At 42.6% G+C, this 27072-nt stretch overlaps 1 protein-coding gene across 1 annotated transcript; it reads right to left on the bottom strand.

Moving 5' to 3' along the window:
* Positions 1-14767: 14767 nt before the first annotated feature.
* Positions 14768-16585, bottom strand: LOC102180292 (small integral membrane protein 10-like protein 2A). The gene has a single exon (XM_005700301.3). It carries the CDS (start codon positions 16313-16315, stop codon positions 16109-16111), a length of 207 nt encoding a protein of 68 aa, XP_005700358.1. The 5' UTR covers positions 16316-16585; the 3' UTR covers positions 14768-16108.
* Positions 16586-27072: the final 10487 nt, after the last annotated feature.

Raw genomic sequence — 27072 nt, 5'->3', positions numbered from 1 at the left:
TGCAAAGATATAATCAAACTGATACCAGTATTGACCATCTGGTGATGTCCATGTGTATAGTCATCTCTTGTGTTGTTGGAAGAGGGTGTTTGCTATGACCAGTGCGTTCTCTTGGCAAACATTGCTGGGAGAAATTTCAATAACCTCAGATATGCATATTACACCATCCTTATGGCAGAAAGTGAAGAGGAATTGAAGAGCCTCTTGATGAAGTTGAAAGAGGAGAGTGAAAAACCTGGGGTAAATCTCAACATTCAGAAGACTAAGAACATGTCATCCTATGCCATCACTTCATGGAAAATAGATGGGGAAACAATGGACACACTGACAGACTATTTTCTTGGGCTCCAAAATCACTGCAGATGGTGACTGCAGCCATGGAATTAAAAGATGCTTGCTCCTTAGAAGAAAAGCTATGACCAACCTAGACAGCATATTAAAAAGCAGAGACATTATTTTTCTGACAAAGGTTCATCTAGTCAAAGCTATGGTTTTTCCAATGGTCATGTATGGATGTGAGAGTTGGACCATAAAGAAAGCTGAGTGCCGAAGAATTGATGCTTTTGAACTGCGGTGTTGGAAAAGACTCTTGAGAGTCCCTTGGACTGAATGGAGTCCAACCAATCCATCCTAAAGGAAATCAGTCCTGAATATTCATTGAGAGGACTGATACTGAAGCCTGAAACTCCAATCCTTTTGGCCCCCTGATGGGAAGAACTGAGTCACTGGAAAAGACCTTGATGCTGGGAAAGATTGAAGGTGGGAGGAGAAGGGGAAGACATGAGGATGAGATGGTTGGATGACGTTACTGACTCAATGGACATGAGTTTGGGCAAGCTCCAGGAGTTGGTGATGGACAGGGAGGCCTGGTGTGTTGCAGTCCCTGGGGTCACACGGAGTCAGACACGACTGAGGAACTAAACTGAACTAAACTGAAAAATAACCCCTAGGTGGCAGTCTGTGTCTTCGTTTTAGTCTGTGCCTGCACAGGTGAAGAAGTTGAATGGTTACTGAATCCATTTGAGTCTTGAAATACAACAGTTTTGTATTTCGTGAATCAGTGCTGCAGATGAAGCATCTGCTGGGGTGTTTATTGTATTCCTCACAGGCCAGGTCTCTGGCCTGGGAAGAGGAGAACTGAGGGCAAGAGAAGTCTAGATTAGGAAAGGAGAGGTGAAGGGTACCTTTCCTGTAGAGCCTACTCTGCCCACAGTGCCATCTCCTAAATCTTGAGATAGGCAGAGATATACGTCAGGCTGAGACAGCTAGTTTTCCCAAGCCATCCTTCTGTTGATATATTCTTTAAGAATGCATATTTTAAAAATATATCTGATGATGGGTCATTTAGAGAGATGCCTCTTGAAAGTCTGTCATTTTGAGATCCTTTTTTCTTGTCCCTGCTACTCTTCATCAGCATCCTAGAATATTTGGAGAGTTCCAGCCTCTCCCAGGCCAATACTAGGGTTCCAGTCTTATATCTGCTACTAACTTCCAGAGTGACCTTAGGCAAATCTCCTTCCCTTCTTCAGCCTCTGTTTAATCATCTAATTTATTTGCATTAAACTCCTTCTGTAAATCAGTGCCTATTTGGATGATGGCTAATACTTGATTTCAGTGACTCTAATAATTTATTTTTTAAATGACTTTGTGTTTTGGTTGTGCTGGGTCTTCAGTTTTTGGTTGTGCTGCATGTGAGCTTTCTCTAGTTGCAGAGAGTGAGGGCTACTCTTTGTTGTGGTGCATGGGTCTCTCACTGCAGTGGCTTCTTGTTGTGGAACACAGGTTCTAGGCGCACAGGCTTCAGTAGTTGCCGCATGTGGGCTTGGTAGTTGTGGCACATGGGCTTAGTTGTTCCACAGCATGTGGAATCTTCCTGGACCAGGGATCAAACCTGTGTCCTCTGCATTGATAGGCAGATTCTTATCCACTGTACCACCAAGGAAGCCCAGTGACTCTAATAATTTACGTTGAGCAAGATACACACACACACACACACACACACACACACACACACACAGATACACACACAGAGGAAACCGCATACGTGGGTTTCCAATACCTGTTACGTACTTATTAAGAGCTTCCCTCTTTTTTTAGTATCATCAGGGGAGAAGTCCAGAAGTATAGCAGGCTCTAGACACAGAGCTCCAGTTCTACTTCTTTGTGATTCCCTTGTATCCGTCATCCTCCATGATTTGGCTTCATTGTCAGGCTCTTGGCAAGATGGCTACAGCAGTTCCCAGGAGTCACATCCAGATCTAACAGTTTCCACAGGGAAAACAAAAGGACCACCCCTCTGTGCATTTAGTTCTTAGGAGAGAACAAACATTTCTTAGAAGCACCCTAGTACACTTTTCACATCTCACTGGTCCCGACTGAAGCATATTTCCATTTCTTTTTCACACGCTGACAAAGGGAATGATAGAATCCTGAAGAGCTTGCACTAATCTTTTTCTGGGAAAGGAAGTACTGAAATTAACTGTTTATTAACTCTCTTTTGTCCCCAAGTTGGAAAGATAAAATGCTATGGTGCAAAGATGAAGCCATTCCTAATGAGAAGTATTAAACAGTCATTTTCGTGATATGATTCAATAATTGCTGTCCATTTATTCTATCCCATGGGCCCTATGTATTTATGTGCAGAGGGAAAGGGGCCACCTCATGGAGATGGTAATATTATTTATCGTCCAAAGATGCTGTCATCCTTCTAGATTGACTAAAAGTATATTATCCAGGGATGGCAAGTGAGATGCAGTGTCATTTAAGGAATAGAGTTAAATGGAAAGAGTAGTAGGCATTCATGAATTTTATTTACAGTGGTGAGCTCAGGCAGCAGGCTGTGATTCTGTTTTCTGGGTTGTCTAATGTAAACCTGGACCAGATGCTAGCCTGTTACATATGGTATTGAGTGGTTTGAAGGCTACTGGCATAATGTAGGGGGGGGAAATTCAAAACTTCTGAACATGAGAGTACTGTATTGAATCTTAAGAGGGTCTACCCATTCACTGCTAACTTTGCCCTCCAAAGAAATTAAAGCATCTTTCCTGTAACCCTTACCTTGAGAAATTAGTGGGTGAGGGAAGCATCAAAAGCTTGCAAAAGCACTTCTGCTGAGACTGAGTTTGCCATTAAGTAGATGCCATTGAAATGGGCTCTCTGATTTGTAGCATATTGGAGAGGGCCAGGCATAGATGAGTTTAGGTGGTGACAGTTAACATCAGTAGCAAAGAAGATATAACATACATCTGGGGATCATCTGACATGTTATGGATCGAATTGTGCTCCCCCTCCCCCCAATTCATATGTCAAAGCCCTAATTCCCAATGTGACTATATTTGGAGATGGGGCCTTTAAGGATATAATTAAGGTTAAATGAAGTCATCAGGGTGGGGCCCTATTCTGATAGAATGAGTGTCCTTGTAAGAGGAAGAGACACTAGATCTCTCTCTCTCTACAAACACATAAAGGAGAGACCATGTGAAGGCACAAAGAGAAGGGGACTATCTGCAAGCCAGGAAGACAGGTCTCACCAGAAACCAATCCTGCTGGCAGTGTTATTCTTGGGCTTTCAGGCTCCAAAATTATGAGAAAATAAATGTGAGCTATTTAAGTCACCCAGTCTGTGGCATTTTGTTACAGCATCCTGAGTGGACTAAAACATATGTACAGATCTCTGGCCATGGATAATTAACCTTGGAGGTCCCGTGAATGAAATCTGCAGATAACCCACCCGGGCCTAATTTGATTTCTATAACCAAAAAGATTCTTAGGTCTGGCCAACAGAAGTGCCTGGCATTTTAGTCACCACACTAGCCTAACAAAGGAATAGCTCACGTTCAATTCCCAGGCATGATTTATTCACACCCAGAGTCCTTAGACTAGAGGATGGTCAGGTGAATCCTTTGTAACACTTGTGAAACTTCCTCTTGGCCTTGCCCCAAAGTACCTGTACCAGTTAACCCTGGAAACTTACAGAGGGAAGCAGGATAGCCACGCACCTTCCAGAGGCTAACTGGAAACTGCCTTTAAGGCAAAACTACTGCCAAGGGATCCAGGACACCCCCGCAGTAGTACCTAGCACAGAATGGAGGGAGTACTTTTGGAGGTTAGGGAAAAAGGGTTCTTCTCGGAGGTTGAAACTCAGAAGGCTCAGGGAGACCCTGACCCCGTCCTCTAGGATTATTCTACCAGTTCCCAGGAACACTTAGCATCAGGCAACATCTGCACACTGCTTAGCGTATGCATTTTTTGTAATTGTGGTTGATGTCAAGCCTGAAGGCATCCGAACTCCCCTGATAGAGCCAAGTTCAGTTCAGTTCAGTTCAGTCGCTCAGTCGTGTCCGACTCTTTGTGACCCCATGAATCGCAGCACGCCAGGCCTCCCTGTCCATCACCATCTCCCAGAGTTCACTCAGATTCACGTCCATCGAATCCGTGATGCCATCCAGCCATCTCATCCTTGGTCGTCCCCCTCTCCTCCTGCCCCCAATCCCTCCCAGCATCAGGGTCTTTTCCAATGAGTCAACTCTTCGCATGAGGTGGCCAAAGTACTGGAGCTTCAGCTTTAGCATCATTCCTTCCAAAGAAATCCCAGGGCTGATCTCCTTCAGAATGGACTGGTTGGATCTCCTTGCAGTGCAAGGGACTCTCAAGAGTCTTCTCCAACACCACAGTTCAAAAGCATCAATTCTTCGGCGGCTCAGCCTTCTTCACAGTCCAACTCTCACATCCATACATGACCACAGGAAAAACCGTAGCCTTGACTAGACGGGCCTTAGTCGGCAAAGTACTGTCTCTGCTTTTGAATATACTATCTGGGTTGGTCATAACTTTCCTTCCAAGGAGTAAGCGTCTTATAATTTCATGGCTGCAGTCACCATCTGCCGTGATTTTAAGGACCCTCTCAAAAGGGACATTTTGGCCTCCATTTAGAATCCACCAAACCAAGCCTAACCCCTTCTTTTGTATGAGGTTTGCCCATATTATATAAACTTGAGAATATTAAGGACCTTTATGTGTGTATGTGTGTGTGAGTGTGCACACACTGTTGGAGACTACTTCATTGTGAACACTCAAGGCCTTGGCCGAGCGAGCAGCATCCAGGAGTTGGGCAGGCAGGCAAGCTGGGTGGGTCACAGGCCCACACCTGACGCTAGGTGGGGATGCCAGGAGGTGGGGGTATGCCAGGCCCACTAAGGGAAATACCAGAAGGATGGCCCAGGCAAACAGATCCCCCAGGACATCTGCAGGCTGCCCTAAGTCAGGTGGTGAGGGCTCAGGCAGGCAGTGTTGAGGCCTGGCCCCAGGGCCCTTGGAGGGCTCCACTAGGGGCTGCCAATCGCTTGGGGCCTCCCTGAGTGGCTGCTGGAACTCAAGATGTGTCTGCCAGCTAGATTCAAGCACTCCTGGAGGCGGCCAGGGAGGTGGTCATTCCTCTCCTCCAGGTGGTCCAGGCAGGTGTTGACCTGGTCCAACCTGGGGTTGATGGCTGCCTGAACTGCTTCTTGGGTGATGCCGTCGACCTTGCCTACCGTGCCGACATCCACAGGCACACCCTATTCCACATGGCCATGAGACCTGGTGGGCTTGTGCAGGCACAAGGCTCACACAGCCTTGGAGTGAGGCGGCGCAAGTTGGGTGTGCAGTGGCCAAGGCAGGGAGGGCAGAGGGTGGTCATTAAAACCTTGTCCTCATTGAAATCATCCTCCTGGGGAAAAGAAAGCAAGACTGTCACAGTCTGTCCTGATTGAAGATGTGCCCACTGGGTGGGTGGGCTCGGGTCTCTCCCCGATTATTCATAAAGATTTTATAGGCTGTGGGTATCCGCAACTCACATCTTGCCATCTCGGTCTAGGGGTCCCCCAAAGCTGCAAAGTGTCACCTCCTGCCCAAGGGCTTCCTCAGGATGCAGATGTCAAAGAAAGTTCTCTGTTCTCTCATCAGAGCTGGAATTTACCTCTTTATCTCAGTATTATTACCTACCGCTGGTGGCTCAGACAGTAAAGCGTCTGCCTGCAATGTGGGAGACCAGGGTTCGATTCCTGGGTCAGGAAGATCCCTTGGAGAAGGAATGGCAATCCACTCCAGCACTCTTGCCTGGAAAATCCCATGGATGGAGGAGCCTGATAGGCTACAGTCCATGGAGTCACCAAGAGTCGGACACGACTGAGTGACTTCACTTCACTATGTTAAAGAATGACTTATCCATTAAGATGTGAGCTACCCGACTTAGCTATGCAAGCCAAAGTCAGCAGCAAGGAGAGAAACATGGTGAGATTTGGATATGGGGGAGTGGGTCTTCTTCTCATCTGTACTCCTAATACAGGATTGACAGGTATTAATTAATTAATCAACTGACATGCTTTGTGTTTTATAGGAGACCAAGGGATTTTGGGCCTGGGGAAGACTTGAGAGGAGTGTGCATATTTTTTTTTCCCATTTATTGAGAGCTTTTTTTAAGCCAGGCTGTAAGTGTCTCCCACACAAACATTGCTGTGAGGATAAATGTGGTGATGAATGGTCATCTATTTCTACATGGCTGGTAAGTGTCAGGGCTATCCTAATGTTCTGTTGCTTCCTCTAACCTCTGTGCTCCAACTGGTTGTATCTCTGAAAACACTGAAATCATCTTCTGCACCTTCTGAGGGATGCAGAGTTAAGACTGGTTGTGGAAGTTTGTCTCCATCCTTTTCTTCCGTAATCCACCACATATTGGTCTCTGCTCACCCTGCTGGAATAGACTGCTCCAGGAAACCTCCTGACTTCAGAAATTTCCAGACAGAGACGGACTCTCATCTCCTGTCTACTGCCCCATGCTCTCTGGCCACTGGAGAAAGAGCTATGAGGTTCAGAGGGAGCAAATCACCCTCCTTATCAATAGAGGAAGTAAAATGGGGTAGCTTATCCTTATGGGAATTTCAGAGATTTTGACCACCATCCAGGACTTCAAAAAGCACTTGTTATTCCTACCACACCCAGGCTAATGTGGATCCACAGCTAAAACAGGCTCTCCATGCTAGTAGGTCAGCCTCTTGGCTCTTATCATGTAGCAGATCCTGTGGTGCCCAAAACGTTTAGGGTGAATCAGTATGCTTGCTCTGTGGAGCATGTGGCAAGGAGAATTGTAGCTCAGGCTGCTAGGAGGTAATATCCACTATGAACCTGGAACCCATTTATGGTGCTGTTTCTCCCATTGCCAAGATTTGCAAGTTTCAGAACAGAGGGGCAGAAACAAAGGTGGTGTCTCTCATAAATAAATCTGACCCATCTGCAACAGTTGTACTTTGTGTCCCTGCAAGTCTGATCTCTGCTGATTTAGAAGTTCTCATTCCCTAGAAGAAGCACATCTAGTATGCAACAAAACAATGGTTCCACAAAATGTGAAGTTCACTCTTAGTTCCTGGAGCCACTCAAAACAGGTGGTTATGGTGTTCATTCTTTAGAATGAGAACAGGGAGGAATACAAATGAGACTTGGATCCCCTAAGGTCTCTTCTTATATGACTGTGCTGAGGGGTTACACGCCAGAGTACTGCATCCCTAAGAAGCCCACCAAAGCTCAGACTCCTCAGGAATGAAACTGTGCTCCACCCCACCCTCCCAGTAGGTAAGGCAAAAGGACAATGAAATTAACAGAGAAGTTATAAATAAATAACAGGACCACCTTGTGGCTATGTGCAGACACAAGGACTTACCCTCTACCTGTGTTGCCCGGCTGATTTTGTTTTTTAAAAACTCTCTCACCTCTTCTTTAGTATTCTAAATAGGATAGTGAAGTGAAGTCGCTTAGTCGTGTCCGACCCTTTGCGGCCCCAAGGACTGTAGCCTACCGGGCTCCTCTGTCCATGGGATTTTCCAGGCAAGAATACTGGAGTGGGGTGCCATTTCCTTCTCCAAGGGATCTTCCCGATCCAGGGGTCGAACCTGGGTCTCCTGCATTGCAGGCAGATGCTTTACCCTCTAAAGCCAGAGTAAACTCTTCAAATAGGATAGAGTGGGAGTGAATTCACCATTCAGGTCATGGAACTGTAGAATAACAACAATAAGTTGGGATAATGTGGTTCTAGAGAAAGAAGAGACTGTGGAGAAAACCTGAACTGTAAACAGACACCCCATAACCTCACTTTTGACTGTGATAGCTGGAAATGTTTGTATGTGTTGTTTCTCTCTGGTTAGTTCTTGGTGGTATGTGGAGTAATTAAAGTATGCCAGGAGGGAGCCATGTTTGGAATGGTATGAATGGAAGAAGGGTGTTTGTACAAGCTAGGAGTAGAAGGTAGTTACCGTCTATATTACTTTTATTTAAAAAAAATATTTATTTATTTGGCTGCATGGGTCTTAGTTGAGACATGTGGGATCTAGTTCCCTGACCAGGGATTGAACCTGAGTCTGCTGCATTGGGAGCACAGAATCTTAGCCATTGGACCATCAGGGAAGTCCCCTATATTACGTTTCTGTCTACCTAACATTTACTCCTTTAGGGAACTGCTGAAAATCACAGGGATTCTCTTCTTCAGACCATAGGAGTGCTTGGTATAGAAATACAAATGATGGAAGGACAGCAGTACCCAGCAAAGGATCCCCAAATTGGACACCCAAAGGACTCTTGCTTGTTCTTTTAAAGGCCTCCACCTTTTAAAACTTTGGTTACCTTACCCAGAATTACTCAGATTCTTTGGTTCAACAAAATTTAGCTTATGAACTTGACTTCTAGCTTCCCAAGCATCCTTTGGGAAGGATTTGAAGCAAAGTTCTTAGATTTTCAGTAACACTACCCAAGGTCTGGACTTAGGGTAACATGTCTTAAAAGACAGACTGTTTCTCACTCTCTGACCACTCCCACACCTATCCTGGGGCCCAGGATTCTAAAGATAGTCTCTCTGAGTTGCTGGAGAAGGGAGTCATCACCAGTAATCATTCAAGTGACCAGAACCAGTCTGAAGGCAGTCATGGGACTGTGTTCAAGAAAAGGGGTCAAGGGTCACAATGGAAAGTGCAGGCTGTAGTCCTGCCCAAGGAAATCATCTGTGCCTGTGAAGTCAGAAGTTTGGTCCTACCTGGAGAGGACCTTGGGGAAAGGAAGGGGGAATTGATAGAGTCAAGGTAGAAAAGGAATTTTTTTCACTAGTCAGAATGGCTGTCATCAAAAAGTCTACAAATAACAAGTGCTGGAGAAGGTATGGAGAAAAAGGAACCCTTCTGCACTGTTGGTGGGAATGTAAATTGGCACAGGCACTTTGGGAAACAGTATGGAATTTCTTTATAAAACTAAAAATAGAGCTACCATATGATCCAGGAATCCCAGGAATCTTGGGCATATATCTGAAGATATATCTAGCATTTATTGTGTGTAGACTTTTTGATGGTGGCCATTCTGACTGGCGTGAGATGATACCTCATTGTGGTTTTGATTTGCATTTCTCTGATAAGAAGTGGTGTAGAGCATCTTTTCATGTGTTTATTAGCCGTCTGTATGTATTCTTTGGAGAAATGTCTGTTTAGTTCTTTTGCCCACTTTTTGATTGGGTTGTTCGTTTTTCTGGTATTGAGCTGCATGAGCTGCTTGTATATTTTGGAGATTAATTCTTTGTCAGTTGTTTCATTTGCTCTTATTTTCTCCCATTCTGAAGGATTCCTTTTCACCTTGCTTATAGTTTCCTTCATTGTGCAAAAGCTTTTAAGTTTAATTAGTTCCCATTTGTTTTTGTTTTTATTTCCATTACTCTGGGAGGTGGGTAATAGAGGATCTTGCTATGATTTATGTCAGAGTGTTCTGCCTATGTTTTCCTCTAAGAGTTTTATAGTTTCTGGTCTTACATTTAGATCTTTAATCCATTTTGAGTTTATTTTTGTGTGTTAGAAAGTGTTCTAGTTTCATTCTTTTACACGTGGTTGACCAGTTTTCCCAACACCACTTGTTAAAGAGACTGTCTTTCCTCCATTGTATATTTTTGCCTCCTTTGTCAAATATGAGGTGTCCATAGGTGTGTGGATTTATCTCTGGGCTTTCTATTTTGTTCCATTGATCTGTATTTCTGTCTTTGTGCCAGTACCATACTGTCTTGATGACTGTAACTTTGTAGTATAGTCTGAAGTCAGGAAGGTTGATTATTCCAGTTCTATTCTTCTTTTTCAAGATTCGAGGTATTTTGTGTTTCCATGTAAATTGTGAAATTATTTGTTCTAGTTCTGTGAAAAATACCACTGGTAGCTTGATAGGAATTGCATTGAATCTATAGATTGCTTTGGGTTCAGTTCAGTTCAGTCGCTCAGTCGTGTCTGACTCTTTGCAACCCCATGAATCGCAGCACACCAGGCCTCCCTGACCATCACCATTTCCCAGAGTTCACTCAGACTCATGTCCATCGAATCCGTGATGCCATCCAGCCATCTCATCCTTGGTCGTCCCCCTCTCCTCCTGCCCCCAATCTCTCCCAGCATCAGAGTCTTTTCCAATGAGTCAACTCTTCGCATGAGGTGGCCAAAGTACTGGAGTTTCAGCTTTAGCATCAGTCCTTCCAAAGAAATCCCAGGGCTGATCTCCTTCAGAATGGACTGGTTGGATCTCCTTGCAGTCCACGGGACTCTCAAGAGTCTTCTCCAACACCACAGTTCAAAAGCATCAATTCTTCAGCGCTCAGCCTTCTTCACAGTCCAACTCTCACATCCATACATGACCACAGGACAAACCATAGCTTTGACTAGACAGACCTTTGTTGGCAAAGTAATGTCTCTGCTTTTGAATATGCTATCTAGGTTGGTCATAACTTTTCTTCAAGGAGTAAGCGTCTTTTAATTTCATGGCTGCAGTCACCATCTGCAGTGATTCTGGAGCCCAAAAAAAAAAACAAAGCCTGACACTGTTTCCACTGTTTCCCCATCTACTTCCCATGAAGTGATGGGACCGGATGCCATGATCTTCGTTTTCTGAATGTTGAGCTTTAAGCCAACTTTTTCACTCTCCTCTTTCACTTTCATCAAGAGGGTCTTTAGTTCCTCTTCACTTTCTGCCATAAGGGTGGTGTCATCTGCATATCTGAGGTTATTGATATTTCTCCTGGCAATCTTGATTCCAGCTTGTGCTTCTTCCAGTCCAGCGTTTCTCATGATGTACTCTGCATAGAAGTTAAATAAGCAGGGTGACAATATACAGCCTTGACGTACTCCTTTTCCTATTTGGAACCAGTCTGTTGTTCCATGTCCAGTTCTAACTGTTGCTTCCTGACCTGCATACAGATTTCTCAAGAGGCAGGTCAGGTGGTCTGGTATTCCCATCTCTTTCAGAATTTTCCACAGTTTATTGTGATCCACAGTCAAAGGCTTTGGTATAGTCAATAAAGCAGAAAGAGATGTTTTTCTGGAACTCTCTTGCTTTTTCCATGATCCAGCGGATATTGGCAATTCGATCTCTGGTTCCTCTGCCTTTTCTAAAACCAGCTTGAACGTCAGGGAGTTCACGGTTCACGTATTGCTGAAACCTGGCTTGGAGAATTTTGAGCGTTACTTTACTAGCATGTGAGATGAGTGCAATTGTGTGGTAGTTTGAGCATTCTTTGGCATTGCCTTTCTTTGGAATTGGAATGAAAACTGACCTTTTCCAGTCCTGTGGCCACTGCTGAGTTTTCCAAATTTGCTGGCATATTGAGTGCTTTGGGTAGTATACTCATTTTCACTCTATTGTTTCTTCCAATCCACGGACTATTTCTCCATCTATTTGTGTCATCTTTGATTTCTTTCATCAGTGTTTTATAGTTTTCTGTATATAGGTTTTTTGTTTCTTTAGGTAAATTTATTCCCAAGTATTTTACTGTTTTTGTTGCAATGGTGAATGGGATTTTTTTCTTGAATTTCTCTTTCTGTTTTTTCATTGTTAGTATATAGGAATGCAAAAACTCTCAATTTGAAAAGATACATGCACCCCAATGTGCACAGCAGCACTATTTGCAATAGTCAAGACATGGAAGCAACCTAAGTGTCCCCTGACAGATGAATGGATAAAAAAGATGTGGTCTATATAGACAATAGGATACTACTCAACGATAAAAAAGAGTGAAATAATGCTATTTGCAGCAACATGGATGGACTTAGAGAATACCATACTAAGTGAAATAAGTCAGACAGGGAAAGACAGATATCATTTATATGTGGAATCTAAAAAATAATAATGCAAATCAACTTATTTACAAAACAGAAATACACTCACAAACATAGAAAACAAATTTATGGTTACCAAAGGGGATAGAGGGGGTGGGAGGAAGAGAAATTAGGAGTTTGGGATTAACAGATGCAAACTACTATATATGAAACAGATAAACAACAATGTCCTACTGTATAGCACAGGGAACTGTACTCAGTATCTTGTAATAACATATAATGGAAAAGAATTTGAAAACAAATATATATATATATATATATATATATATACACACACACACACACATATATGCCTGCCTGCCTACCTGCTAAGTCACTTCAGTCATGTCTGACTCTATGTGACCCTATGGACTGTAGCCCACCAGGCTCCTCTGTCCATGGGATTCTCCAGGCAAGAATACTGGAGTGGGTTGCCATGCCCTCCTCCAGGGGCCATGGATCTTCCCAACCCAAGGACTGAACTCCCATCTCCTGCATTGCAGGCAGATTCTTTACCACTGAGCCACTGGGGAAGCCTATATATATGTATATATATGTTGTAAATAATGCTGCTATGAATATTGAAGTCATGTATCTTTTTGAATTAAGAGTTTTCTCCAGACATATGTCTCATATATATATATATATATATACACACACACACACACATATATATATATATATATATATATATATATATATATATATATTTGGCTATACTATGCAGCTTGTGGGATCTTAGTTCCCTGACCAAGGATTGAATCTGTGTCCATGGCAGTGAAAGCACTGGGTCTTAACCACTGGGCCGCCAGGGAAGTCTTTCTATATTTGTATGCATAACTGAATCACTTTGATATACACCTGAAACACTGGAAATCAACTATACTTCAATTTAAAAGAAAGAAAAGGAATTCTTTTCATCTTATATGTGAGAGAGGCGTTCCCTCCCATCTGGTGCTTTCAGAGAATTGCATGTTTAGGAAAGCCTGAATTAAAGGACATTTTCTGTTGCTCTAGGATAGTGTTAGCAGTGCTCAAGAGAACTGCATCTCGCTCGACAATTAAGTCCATGCCAAAAGTTGCCGGGAATATTTGGCTCATGAAAGTCAGATGGTCATGGAATTGAGCAGGTTAATGAACCTGAGGATGCTGTGGTTTCACTAGCTGTCTTTTTTTTTCTTTTTCCGGTCTGTCAGATGAAGAGAAATTATACCTGCAGTGAATTAGGGGAAATGATTTGAAAAGTGAACCCCGAAACCAAAAATCTGTACATAATCTATGCAAGTTAAAAAATTTTAAACTGCGACTGTTTAGAACTGTGTATATTTGATGTTTCTCTGTTAATGGGCAAAAACTGTTTTCTGAGGAGAGTGACATTTAATTACAGTTTAATTAATTGCATTTAATTACAGTTACAGTTTCCACATTAAAGCTATTTTGCTTTTGAGTATTGTTGCAAGAATGGATTTAATATCTCATCAAACCTAATTTCTTTGGTTAAAATTCAAATCCTGAGTGACTCTGAGTTACACCTGACCCTCCATTCATATGCAGTGGTACACGTACTTAGGAGTGCTAACCCAAGGGTGTAGGAATGGGGTGTCTAACCCTGTGTTCCCCAAATCCTAGCATCCATGCCATCCACTTGGATAGTGAATTTTACACTAAAGTTTTTTAATATTTATTTTATTATTTATTTGGCTGTGCCAGGTCTTATTTATGGCATATGGGATCTAATTCCCTGACCAAAGATCAAACCCGGGGCCCTCTGCATTGGGAGTGCAGAATAACGCAAAGAAAAAACAAATCATAGCTATGAATGTCTCACATTAGTAGGAAGAATAATATTGTTGGTAATATTTCATCACTCTGCCACTATCCTTCTCCGTGTTTGTCTCCTCTCCTGCAAATCAGGGGTGATGATAGTCACGTATCTCTGAGTTGTGAGGATTAAATGAAATGATGCTTACAAAGTGCTTGGGATATTACATGGTTATAGTAAATGTGCAATAGTGTTTCCAAGTATTATTTCTCTATAATTAAGAAGAGTGTATGCTATATAATATATATTTCTCTCTGGCTCAGTAATGGCAACCCACTCCAGTATTCCTGCCTGGAAAATGCCACAGACAGAGGAGCCTGGGGTCACAAAGAGTCAGGCAGAACTGAGCAACTGAGCATGCACATACTACCCCATTCCATTGATAGACTATTTCTATTTAGCCCAGCTTCTGTTGCACATTTAGCTTATTTCCCCCCTCTTGCTATTATGATCAATACTAAAATGTGAAAACCTTGTCTAAACATCATGGGGTACTTGCCCAATTTTTCAGTTTTGAAAAATTAAATCACATTTTTGTTTTGTTTTTACCTTAACCATGACATTGCAGAGATTAGCTCATGAGAAGTTTCATAGCGTAAGGAAGCTCTGGGCTATCTGAAGATTGCTGATCATTTCATTAGGCATTTCCTTATGGTCTTATGGTGTACTTAGAAAGCAAGGAAATCATATTTCATGTGCTCATTAGGGAACAGTTTAGGAAATTGTTGCAGAAAGATAGGAAGGCAGAACCTACCTGGACTCATGGGCCACTCCCCAACCCCCTTCCCCCAAATTTCCTTCCAACTGCAGTAAATTCACTTTTAATAAGTTTTAATTTTTAATCAAGATAATACATGCATTAAAAGGATAATAAAAAAATCAACCAATACAAAAGAACATATAATGAAAAGCAGTGAATCCCCGCCTACCCTTCTTAACTTTTACTTTCCCATTCCAGAGGCAAAAACTTTACATGTCTGTTTAGAGGTTAACTCCATTTTTCCTAGTAACATGCTTTTCTTACTATTTTTTAACTTTGATGAATTGAGACATTTTCTGCTGCCTTCCTGCTGTCTCCTGGCTTTTCCTTCCCCACTTCCCTACCATTGTATCACTATTTTTAAGTTTCCTGTTGATTAACTCCTTCAGTTTAAAAATTTAACCCCTAAATTTGCCTTATTCTTTCACCTAGAGACTTGCTAGTTTAGAAGAATAACACCACTATTCCCTTTCCTCCCCTCTGGTTGGCAACTTGTTGCCTGTACTTGTCAAAGTTGATTACCATTCCCATTCTGTTCTATGACCATAATTAAGTCTTCCCTGCTTTGTCTAGAGATTTACTCTAAAAACAAAAAAGCATAACTAATATTTCCACTGTAATGGTTATTTAAACACTGTTCATTGAATAGGGATGTTGCAGCTATGATTGGATTTTCTGTGACTGCAGAGTCTTGATCCACGTATGCCAGTGTTCCGATTCCCTTTCTCACACTGCCGGCAACGCTTGAAAACGCTTCATATCTGAAGCATGTTCTCCTTGCACAGTTTGAAATGTTTGTTTTTCCTTGAAGGTTCTGTTTTTTTTTCTTTGGGGGATGAAGAAAAGTATGCCTTCCAGATCATGCGATCAGTTTCCTTCAGCTTCTAACTTCATCCATCTATTGCCTAGAATTGATTCCATCCAGTTGGAAGTCCTTTCACTTCTTTTTCAAATTTGGAAGATTTGCAGACCATTCTTGTGCAGCTTATTTAAGTCGTTGGTAACTTTTCCTCTTTTCTCCTTTAGGGCATCCTGTGCTCATTGTCATTTCCCAATGTGCGTGCTCATTTGATTCTTTACCAGCTGAGCCACGAGGGAAGCCCTTTATGTATGGAAGAACTTAAATATTTCTGAGGATTTTCAGATTTTTAAGTTCTGTTCCTTCCTTGAGATTCAGCTTCTCGTTTATTTTAGAGTTTCCTGGTTATATTGCAGGCTTTCCGCGAATAATGATTTCTAGCTGCCCGTTTATATGAAAAGATGGGGCGATAGCAGGACAGGTCAGCAAGTGTGTGTGCGCCAGGCAAGCTGGTCACTGTGCCCTAGGGCGGGTGAGCCAGTGGGTGGAGGTCAGCCATCCTGCTGGGCCTCCTGACTGCCACAAAGTTAGTTGCTCTAAATATGTACCTGCAGGCGGACGTTGAGAATCACCGAAGCCACTATGTAGAAGTAGGGGAAGTTCATGCGCAGACGCCAGGCCAGGTCGAAGAAGGTGATCAGCGTGCGCGTGAGCCCCTTGCAGAAGGCGCCATACGAGCCGCGGGTCGTGGCTGAGCGCGACAGCCGCACTGCTACGCCCAACAGGGCTGCTGTTGCTGCCATCGGTTTGCTGTGGCCCCGGATACAGCGCCCAGAGCCAGGTGCTTCTCGCTGGTTCAGCGGACAGAAGGACGCTCGCGGGGGGAATCAGCACGGTAGGTGGATCGCGCGGCAGCAGTTGCTAATTGCGCTGCACTGCGGGATCCCTCCTCCTCTGGCTGTGCTCCCTCCTCCTCTGGCTGTGCTCTGGCCGCAGCGGTCACTGGTGCCCTGCCGGGCCGCCCTCCTAGGTTGCCTTGGGGCCACGTGGGGCGGGATCAGGCAGAGTGCCAGGGATCCAGAGCCCTGGGACGGGGAAGGGGGAATGTTAAGGGGGAGTCAGGAGCAACGGAGAAGGGCGGGCAGTTTGTCCAGGAGACCTAGCTTCCTGACCCCAGTGGTCCTTTTTTAACTCTTCATTTTTAAATTTTAACGGAAGCAAAGTGAAACTTGCTCCAAACGTTAGAAATTTTCCTTCGAAGCTTGAACGCATTTCCTGTCGCTTCAGATCCCTTTAGGAATTTTTTCGGTCCCCAGTTGTAAGCTAGTACAAACACACCAAACCAACTAATTTAACTTTAAGTTGTGTGCATTCTGCTTTATTCATTCAAGCGTCTTATTTGTTTTTGCTTTATATCTGTAGTATTCTGCTAATGGGAAAAGTCTAAAAGCAAGTTTTTCGACTTTGTCAACAGCACAATGAGAACAATGGAAAGCAAATGCCCTGCTTAGCTTCCCTTTCCCTACCCCGCCCCAGCAGCCACGAACTGAGATTACGTTTCCTGAATATACCTCCAGATGTGATGTGTTGATAAGGTGCTCTTACCATGTCAATAACACAAAACTGCCTCACTCTCCATGAAGATGGATAATTACACCAATACATATATTAGCTCATAATGTTCAATAATTCATTTAGCAAGTCCCTTGATGGGCGTTCTGAATGTTTCCAGTTTTTTTAATGCCAAAATTTATTGAAATAGCATCATTGTAAACATGAATTTGCAAGTGGCAGAAGAGGATGAATCATATGATTCCATCTTTATTATAAAAAACCTACACATAGCATAGATATTTAGTGTTTGAGGTCAATAAGTTTTCCTAATACATGCAGTTGATCAAAGTTTAGAGAAGGAAGCTCTATACAACATTAAGTGTCAGTCTTGGAATTTTTTTCCTCAACATGATAGACAACAATTGTATCTTATTCTTCTTCTAATTTGCATTTATTTAATTATCAGAGAAGCTTAGCAACTTTAAAAAATTTCTTAATTTTTAATATATATAATTTTTACCAATTGTTTGTAAATCATTGACCCTTAAGTATATATTATGAGAAAAGTAAAGTTTCTAGGATCACAACCACCAGAAAAAGAAAGACTATTAACAGCTTGGTATATGTTTTAGTCAATTTTAATAAACGAAGTACACACACACACACATATATATTTCACACACCAATAGTAAAACAAAAGTGAAATCATACTAACATACTGCCTTGACAGTTGTTTTTAAACATAATGATATATTTTGCTTATCCTTTCATATTGATTCTTTGTGATCAGTAGTACTGTGTATGACTCCTTATGGCAGGCCAATCATTAACTGAAGGATATTTGGATGGTTTCAAAGTTTCCACAGTGTTGAGATTAGCATCCTCATGCATATCTTTATATACTTCTCTGATGTCTCACTCCGGTACATCCGGTACATTCCTAGAAATGGAGTTCTTGGATCAAAAGTTTTTCATTTTTTTAATGATTTTGATACATATTATCAAACTGTCTTCCACACAGCTCTAAGGTATCCATGAACATCCTCTACTTTCTTAATAATGGCATTGATGTTCTTTTAAATCTTGGGCGTTCTAGGTGAAAAGGACATCTCATTGTTTTAATTTGCATATTTTGTTTACTGGCAAGGTTAGACATCTTTTATATGTACAGATATTGTTGCACATTTGCATGAAAGAAAGTACTCTGCCAAAAGATTTGTAGTCTTATAGAAAACAAATTTATGGTTACTGGAGGGAGAGGGATAAATTAGGAGTTTGGGATTATCACATTGCTATATATTAAAAGGCAGTGAAGAATCTAATCTGCCTGCTATGTGGGAGACCCAGGTTTGATCCCTGGGTCAGGAAGATCCCTTGGAGAAGGGAATGTCTATGACTAACACTTTCACTTTTTCATATATAAAAGAGATAAACAACAAAGACCTGTATAGCTTAGGGAACTATATTCAATATCTTGTAATAACCTACAGTGGAAAAGAATCTGAAAAAGTATATATAGATATAGATATATAGGCTTCCCTGGTGGCTCAGACAGTAAAGCCTTCCATAAAACTGAGGGCTTCCTAGGTGGTACAATGGTAAACCAGTGCAGGAAACACAAGTTTGATCCCTGGGTCAGAAGGATCCCCTGGAGTAGGAAATGAAAACGCACTCCAGTATTCTTGCCTGGAAAATTCCATGGACAGAAGAGCCTGGCAGGCTACAGTCACGGGATCACAAAGAATTGAACATGACTGAGTGCACATACACATATATAACTGAATCACTTTATTGTACACCTGAAACTAACACAATATTGTAAATAAATTATACCTCAATTAAATATATATTAAATAAATATGTATATATATAAACATTTGGATAAGCTAAAAAAAAGATTTGCAGTCTTCATTTTAATCAGTATATTCAATTTCCATGTAAGAAAGTTTGTACCCATTTCCACTCCCTCAAGTAATGTTTGAAGTTGTCCATTTCTCCACATCCTCACTCATATTATGTATTATTTTATTATTGTTAATCTAAAAACAAAGCACTATTCTATTTAATTAGCTTATATTTGATTACAGTTGAAGATGAATATTATGTTTATTGGTCATTCATAGTGGCCTCAAAAGGAAGGAGGGCCCCATGGACTAGATGACTGGAAGGCAGACTAAGGGTCTTGGAAACCCCAGGGGCAGTGGCAACAGTAGGAGAGAGGAGAGTTAAGCTTTGAGTTAACTTGCCCTTCTCCTCACCCTTGTCTTTTTGCTCCTCAAGTTGCCCAAGCTCTTGTTCCTTTGCTCATTTTTATATTAAAATTTTTGTCTAAGGCAAGCAGAACAGTGCAGGCAATCTATAAATGATAAAATCTCAACCCCAGCTTTAGAAGAAACAGAGTAGACAAGACAGCCTCAGGCGATGCATTGTCTTTGGGAACTGTATAACCTTGTGAAAGTTGCTCAGTCTTTTCCAACTCTTTAAGACCCCATGGACTATACAGTCCATGGAATTCTCTAGGCCAGAATCCTGGAGTGGGTAGCCTTTCCCTTCTCCAGGGGATCTTCCCAACCCAGGGATCGAACCCAGGTCTCCTGCATTGCAATTGGATTCTTTACCAACTGAGCTATCAGGGAAGCCCCTAGTGCCCCAAAATGTTTGATAAATTCCTGGAATGAATACAGATTGGCTCAAACTGAAATCATACAGGAGGGCACCACAGCCCAACAAATCTCAGGCAGGCAAAGGATGCTGCAGAAGCAGAGCCACTTTGAGGGAAGAAGGACCAGTATGGAAAGTGGACATGGGAGGATGAGGGGAAAGGAAATGATGACAAAGCCAATACAGTATTGTAAAGTAAAATAAAGTAAAAATAAAAATTAAAAAAAAAGAAAAAAAATAAATAAAAATTATTTGAAAAATGGTTGAATAATTTGGGTTTTGGTTCCACCATCTTCCTTTCTCTCATCACCAGTGAAGTTTATCTCCTGGATGAAAATGAACAGTGTTTTTTCTAAAGAAATTGAGGGATATACCTGCAAAAGGCTAGGGCTCCAGAATAGGGGGTGGGGGGAAAATTGGTGCCTGGGGCAGAGTAAAAATCACCACAAATGCTTCCTCTCCCTGAATCCATAACTTTGCACGGATACTACAGATCTGTCAAGAGGTGACCTGCTTTGTTTTTTTCTTGAAGATATCTTTTAACTTGCTTTGGTCAATGGGACATTGGCAAAAACAATGCAGACAAAAGCTAGAAAAGTGCCTATGCATTGGGGCCCGCACTATTGCTAGTCTTGTAAACCTGCTGCCACCAGACTGGATGATCAAACTCATGCTCCAATTATCCCTGTATCCCTAAATAATAGCCAACCAACTCCCAGACGTAGTGTCACCAAGACTGCTAGCAGCAGCTGACTGCAGATATGTGAGAGGGGACACAAGCAAAAGAATAGTCCAGTTGAGCCCAGCCCAAATTGCCAACCCCCAACAACTGTACATTAAATAAATGGCAGTTGTTTTAAGGCTCTAGGTTTTGAGTGGTTTGATCTTTGGTGGAAATTACGTGAATCATGGGGCCCTAGGACTGAAATAGAAGCATGACTCATTTAACCAAAAGAAGTCTGGCAAAAAGAGAGTTGGGTCACCATGAGAGAGGGTCATAGCTCCTCTGGTTGTATATCCAGGGTCCCTAGAATGAAGGGGAGACTGAGAGCCTTGAGGAAGGATGTTATGGTAACATTGTAATTATGTAAATCTTCCTAGTTACCCCTGAAAGGACCCACAGCAATTTCCCAAAGTAATTATGTAGCAGAGAAATAAAAATCCACATACTCTCCAAGGTTTATTAGACAATGGCTTTGAGCTAACAGTCATCCTGGTGAATGAGAGCATCACTGTTACCCACAGTCAGAGTGAGGGCTAATGAATGTCAAATGATAAATGGATAAATCCAACTCATAGTGGGGCCAGGAGTGTACAAACCCACTCTCTGGTAATTTCTCCAGTTCTTAGGTTTACAATTGTACTAGGTAAAACCAGCAACTGGCAAAATACCCCAACTGGCTCCCCGTGGAAAAAGAATTTTTCTGTTAAGGAAGGGACAGGTGGAAACCTGGAACTTATTCTCCTTTCCAATTGTAGCAGGAATAGCAAACACAAATGTAGCTCTTGTTACATGCCAGACACTCTTCCAAGCACTTTACCTACATTAAAAATTTATTCCTCAAAACAGCACTACAAAGTAGGTACTATTTTTGTTTGCTTTTAGGTATTTTAAAATGATTTTTTAATTTAAGTATAATTGACTTACAATATTGTATTAGTTTCAAAGTAGGTACTGTTATTGTACACATTTTACAGAAAAGTTAAGCTTAAGTAACTTGCCCAAGGTCACCAGTTAATAATTGGTAAGGTGGAACTTAAACCAGAAGCTGGCTCCAGAGTCCATTCTATTAACCATTATACTGTACTGTCTAAATAGTAAACTGTAACCAATACTGCAGACATGGGAGACTCTCAGAAATTAGGGTCGCCATTAAGACTTTAAAATTCCAGTGTAGTGATCCCTATTACATAGCATTCTTATGTGATATACCTGTTTGGCTAGTGAAGAGTACAGAGGGCTCTTGAAATAGAAATGATATATATGGATTGACTTTGAGTAGGTTCTGAAGGCACAAGTAACATTTGTGAGCAGTGACTCACACTGCCAGTGTGCCTCCACCTGCCACATTGCTTTCCTTTTGTCAACCCCCACTTACAGTTTCATGGGAACTGTTATGGGCTAAACTGAATGTGTTTCATTTGTCCGTGCTGGGCCTTTGTTGCTGTGTGCAGGCTTTCTTTAGTTGTGGCGAGTAGGGGCTACTCCTAGTTGCGGTGCTCAGGCTTCTTATTGCAGTGGCTTCTCTTGTTGTGAAGCACAGGATTTTGTAGTTGCAGCTCGTGGAGTCTAGAGTGCAGGCTCAGTAGTTGTAGCACTCAGGCTCAGTAGTTGTGGTACACAGACTTAATTGCTTGGAGGCATGTGGGATCTTCCCAGACTAGAGACTGAACCCGTGTCCCCTGTCCTGGAAGTCGGACTCTCAACCACTGGACCACGAGGGAAGTCCAAAGACAAGGTCATTAAGCATATAACTGAGGTTATATAAGGTCCTTGAGGTGAGCCCTAATCCAGCATGACTGCTGTTCCTTTAAGAAGAGTGAGTGAGTGACTGAGTAAAAGTCACTCAGTCATGTCTGACTCTTTGTGACCCTGTGGACTATAGCCCATCAGGCTCCTCTGTCTATGGGATTCTCCAGGCAAGAATACTGGAGTGGATTGCCATTTCCTTCTTCCTGTCCCAGGGATTGAACCTGGGTCTCCCTCATTGCAGGCAGTGTCTTGACCAACTGAGCCACCAGGGAGATTATAAAAAGAGATCAGGACTCAAATAGGCCTAGAGAGAAGACCATGTGAAGACACATGGAGAAGATGGCAGAGGTGAGGGGTCCAAAAGAAACTAACTCTGCTGATACCTTAATTTCTGACTTCTAGTCTTCAGAGCTCTAAGGAAGTAAATTTCTGTTGTTAGGGTCACCCATTCTGTGGTTCTTTGTCATGGCAACCCTGGAAAATTAATATAGGGACTTCTTTATAGACCAGTTGTATTAGTCAGGGTTCTCCAGAGAAACAATAGGAAAGAGATGGGAATACCAGACCACCTGACCTGCCTCTTGAGAAACCTATATGCAGGTCAGGAAGCAACAGTTAGAACTGGACATGGAACAACAGACTGGTTCCAAATAGGAAAAGGAGTATGTCAAGGCTGTATATTGTCACCCTGCTTGTTTAACTTATATGCAGAGTATATCATGAGAAATGCAGGGCTGGAGGAAGCACAAGCTGGAATCAAGATTGCCAGGAGAAAGATCAATAACTTCAGATATGCAGATGACACCACCCTTCTGGCAGAAAGTGAAGAGGAACTAAAGAGCCTCTTGATGAAAGTGAAAGAGGAGAGTGAAAAAGTTGGCTTAAAGCTCAACATTCAGAAAACGAATATCATGACATCTGGTCCCATCACTTCATGGGAAATAGATGGGGAAACAGTGGAAACAGTGTCAGACTTTATTTTGGGGAGCTCCAAAATCACTGCAGATGGTGATTGCAGCCATGAAATTAAAAGATGCTTACTCCTTGGAAGGAAAGTTATGATCAACCTAGACAGCATATTCAGAAGCAGAGACATTACTTTGCCAACAAAGGTCCATCTAGTCAAGGCTATGGTTTTTCCAGTGGTCATGTATGGATGTGAGAGTTGGACTGTGAAGAAAGCTGAGCACTGAAGAATTGATGCTTTTGAACTGTGGTGTTGGAGAAGACTCTTGAGAGTCCCTTGGACTGCAAGGAGATCCAACCAGTCCATCCTAAAGGAGACCAGTCCTGGGTGTTCATTGGAAGGACTGATGCTGAAGCTGAAACTCCAATACTTTGGCCACCTCATGCGAAGAGGTGACTCGTTGGAAAAGACCCTGATGCTGGGAGGGATTGGGGGCAGGAGGAGAAGGGGACGACAGAGGATGAGATGGCTGGATGGCATCACCAACTCGATGGAAATAAGTTTGAGTAAACTCTGGGAGTTGGTGATGGACAGGGAGGCCTGGTGTGCTGCAATTCATGGGGTTGCAAAGAGTCGGACATGACTGAGCGACTGAACTGAACTGAACTGATATATATATGAAAAGATTTATTATAGAAATTGTCTCACACAGTTATGGAGGCTGAGAACTTCCACAGTCTGCTGTCAGCTAGCTAGAGAACCGGGAAAGCCAGTGATATAATTCAGTCCAAATCCTAAGCCTGAGAACCAGGGGTGCTGGTATAAATCCTGGAGTTCAAAGGCCCAGGAACCAGCACCACAATCAAATGTTTGAGGGTAGGAAAAGATGGATGTCCCGGCTCAAAAAGGGAGAGAATTCTCCCTTTGCCTTTTTGTTCCTTTCAGGTCCTCTCACCAAACTGGTGAGGATGGATGTCCTTACTCAGTAAGGGATCTATTGAAGTACAGCTTTGCATGACATTAGGGCACCAGCCAGAAGCATATTGCTGCAACATTCCAGCCCCACATAGGAGTAGGCGAAGAAAGACAGTGCAAAAGTAAAATCTTCCCTGAAGATCGGTATATCTGGTTGTTCACTTTGCTTAGAAGGAGAAATGGCCTAAGGTATGGCTCTACATTGTCTGATGTTCAGGAACTAGGAAAGAAAATAATTTGTAGTACTGGTGACAAGAAGGTTTGGGAAGAGTAATATGTAGTTGGACCTCTAGGAATGGCCAGAGAGTGTGAGTACATTTGTGCTTCATATAAATGCCTAACAGAGCATGTTAGCTATGATGAAGGCTCTCAATAATCATGTAAACAAGGCGACTTACCTAAGAATGTCAGCCAGCCCCACCCTGAATCTTGCTCAGTGGCCCATATACAAAGTGGCCATGGCTGCAGGGACAGAGGCTCTTCACAGGCTCAATTACATGGGTGTCCCCTCACCTAGGCTGATGTAGTTATTAGATCAGTTGAGTGTCCAACCCTAACTTGCCAATAGCAGAGGCCAATACCAAACTCTTGATACATGCCATTTCCTTCTGGGAGGAAGGTTCCAACCAGCCATCTGGTGGCACATTAATTACATTGGACCCCTTCCATGATAGAAGGGGCAGGAATACGGACTTGCCGTCCCTAACTGCAACACTGCAGCCAGCACCACTCTCGCGGGCATACAGTTATGATATCCCACACAACACTGCTTCTGACTAAGGAACTTCTTTTATAGAAAAAAGGCAAAAAAGAGTTAAACAGAATTCACCCTGGTCATACCTTACCCTCCATCATCTAAAATGGTGAATTGCCTATTCAACCTCCATTTGCAAGTATTTTCTTCACATTTTGGCCTCTGCTGATTTAAAACTCTGATTATTAGTCTACCAGTAGAAATAACAGAGATTCTATTGAATAGATTGTTGAGACTGCAACCTAGCCATTTGAGCTTCATGTATCACTGGGCCAGCAGGCAAAATATGAGTTTGATTGGTGTGATTGATCCTGATCATCAAGGGGATGTTTGGCTTCTCTCACACAATGCATGCAGGGAAAATTAAGTCTGAAACTCTGTGGCTCCTCTTGAAACTGGAATATTCAGGGGTCAAAGTTAATGAAAGATTATAGCCACATCACATAGGCAAGACCACTGAAAGCTCAAACCTCTGAGTAATGAAGCTTTACCTCTGCCCACTGGGCAAAAAGAACTCAATAGCTGAGAAACTGACTGAGGGCAAGAGAAAATGGAATAAGTAATGGAAGAAAGAAGTTATATTCAGTTCAGTTCTGTCACTCAGTCGTGTCCGACTCTTTGTGACCCCATGAATCGCAGCATGCCAGGCCTCCCTGTAAACTCCCAGAGTTTACCCAAACTCATGTGCATCAAGTCGGTGATGCCATCCGGCCATCTCATCCTCCGTGGTCCCCTTCTCCTCCTGCCCCCAATCCCTCCCAGCATCAGAGTCTTTTCCAATGAGTCAACTCTTCACACGAGGTGGCCAAAGTATTGGAGTTTCAGCTTTAGCATCAGTCCTTCCAATGAACACCCAGGACTGGTCTCCTTTAGGATGGACTGGTTGGATCTCCTTGCAGTCCAAGGGACTCTCAAGAGTCTTCTCCAACACCACAGTTCAAAAGCATTAATTCTTCAGTGCTCAGCTTTCTTCACAGTCCAACTCTCACATCCATACATGACCACTGGAAAAACCATAGCCTTGACTAGATGGACCTTTGTTGGCAAAGTAATGTCTCTGCTTCTGAATATGCTGTCTAGGTTGATCATAACTTTCCTTCCAAGGAGTAAGCGTCTTTTAATTTCATGGCTGCAATCACCATCTGCAGTGATTTTTGAGCCCCAAAAAACAAAGTCTGACACTGTTTCCACTGTTTCCCCATCTATTTCCCATGAAGTGATGGGACCAGATGACATGATCTCAGTTTTCTGAATGTTGAGCTTTAAGCCAACTTTTTCACTCTCTTCTTTCACTTTCATCAAGAGGCTTTTTAGTTCCTCTTCACTTTCTGCCATAAGTGTGGTGTCCTCTGCATATCTGAGGTTATTGATATTTCTCCCAGCAATCTTGATTCCAGCTTGTGCTTCTTCCAGCCCAGCGTTTCTCATGACGTACTCTGCATATAAGTTAAATAAGCAGGGTGACAATATACAGCCTTGATGTACTCCTTGTCCTGTTTGGAACCAGTCTGTTGTTCCCTGTCCAGTTCTGACTGTTGCTTCCTGACCTGCATATAGGTTTCTCAAGAAGCAGGTCAGGTGAACTGGTATTCTCATCTTTTTCAGAATTTTCCACAGTTTATTGTGATCCACACAGTCAAAGGCTTTGGCATAGTCAATAAAACAGAAATAGATGTTTTTTTCTGGAACTCTCTTGCTTTTTCCATGATCCAGTGGATGTTGGCAATTTGATCTCTGGTTCTTCTTCCCTTTCTAAAACCAGCTTGAACATCTGGAAGTTCACAGTTCATGTATTGTTGAAGCCTGGCTTGGAGAATTTTGAGCATTACTTTACTAGCATGTGAGATGAGTGCAATTGTGTGGTAGTTTGAGCATTCTTTGGCATTGCCTTTCTTTGGAACTGGAATGAAAACTGACCTTTTCCAGTCCTGTGGCCACTGCTGAGTTTTCCAAATTTGGTGGCATATGGAGTGCAGCACTTTCACAGCATCATCTTTCAGGATTTGAAAGAGCTCAACTGGAATGCCATCACCTCCACTAGCTTTGTTCGTAGTGATGCTTCCTAAGGCCCACTTGCCTTTACATTCCAGGATGTCTGGCTCTAGGTGAGTGACCACACCATCGTGATTAGCATGACCAAGAGTAGCTACCCCTCGCCCAAGGTCAGGGTCAGTGGTCAAGAGGAGCAACCCCACGTCCAAGGAGCAGTGGCTGTGCAGGGGCAGGAGAGCCGAGA

The sequence above is a fragment of the Capra hircus genome, unplaced genomic scaffold, assembly GCF_001704415.2.
Source record: "Capra hircus breed San Clemente unplaced genomic scaffold, ASM170441v1, whole genome shotgun sequence".
In the NCBI taxonomy this organism is placed as follows: Eukaryota; Metazoa; Chordata; class Mammalia; order Artiodactyla; family Bovidae; genus Capra; species Capra hircus.
Note: the sequence above shows the minus strand (reverse complement) of the source record. Positions and strands in the feature narration are given on the sequence as shown.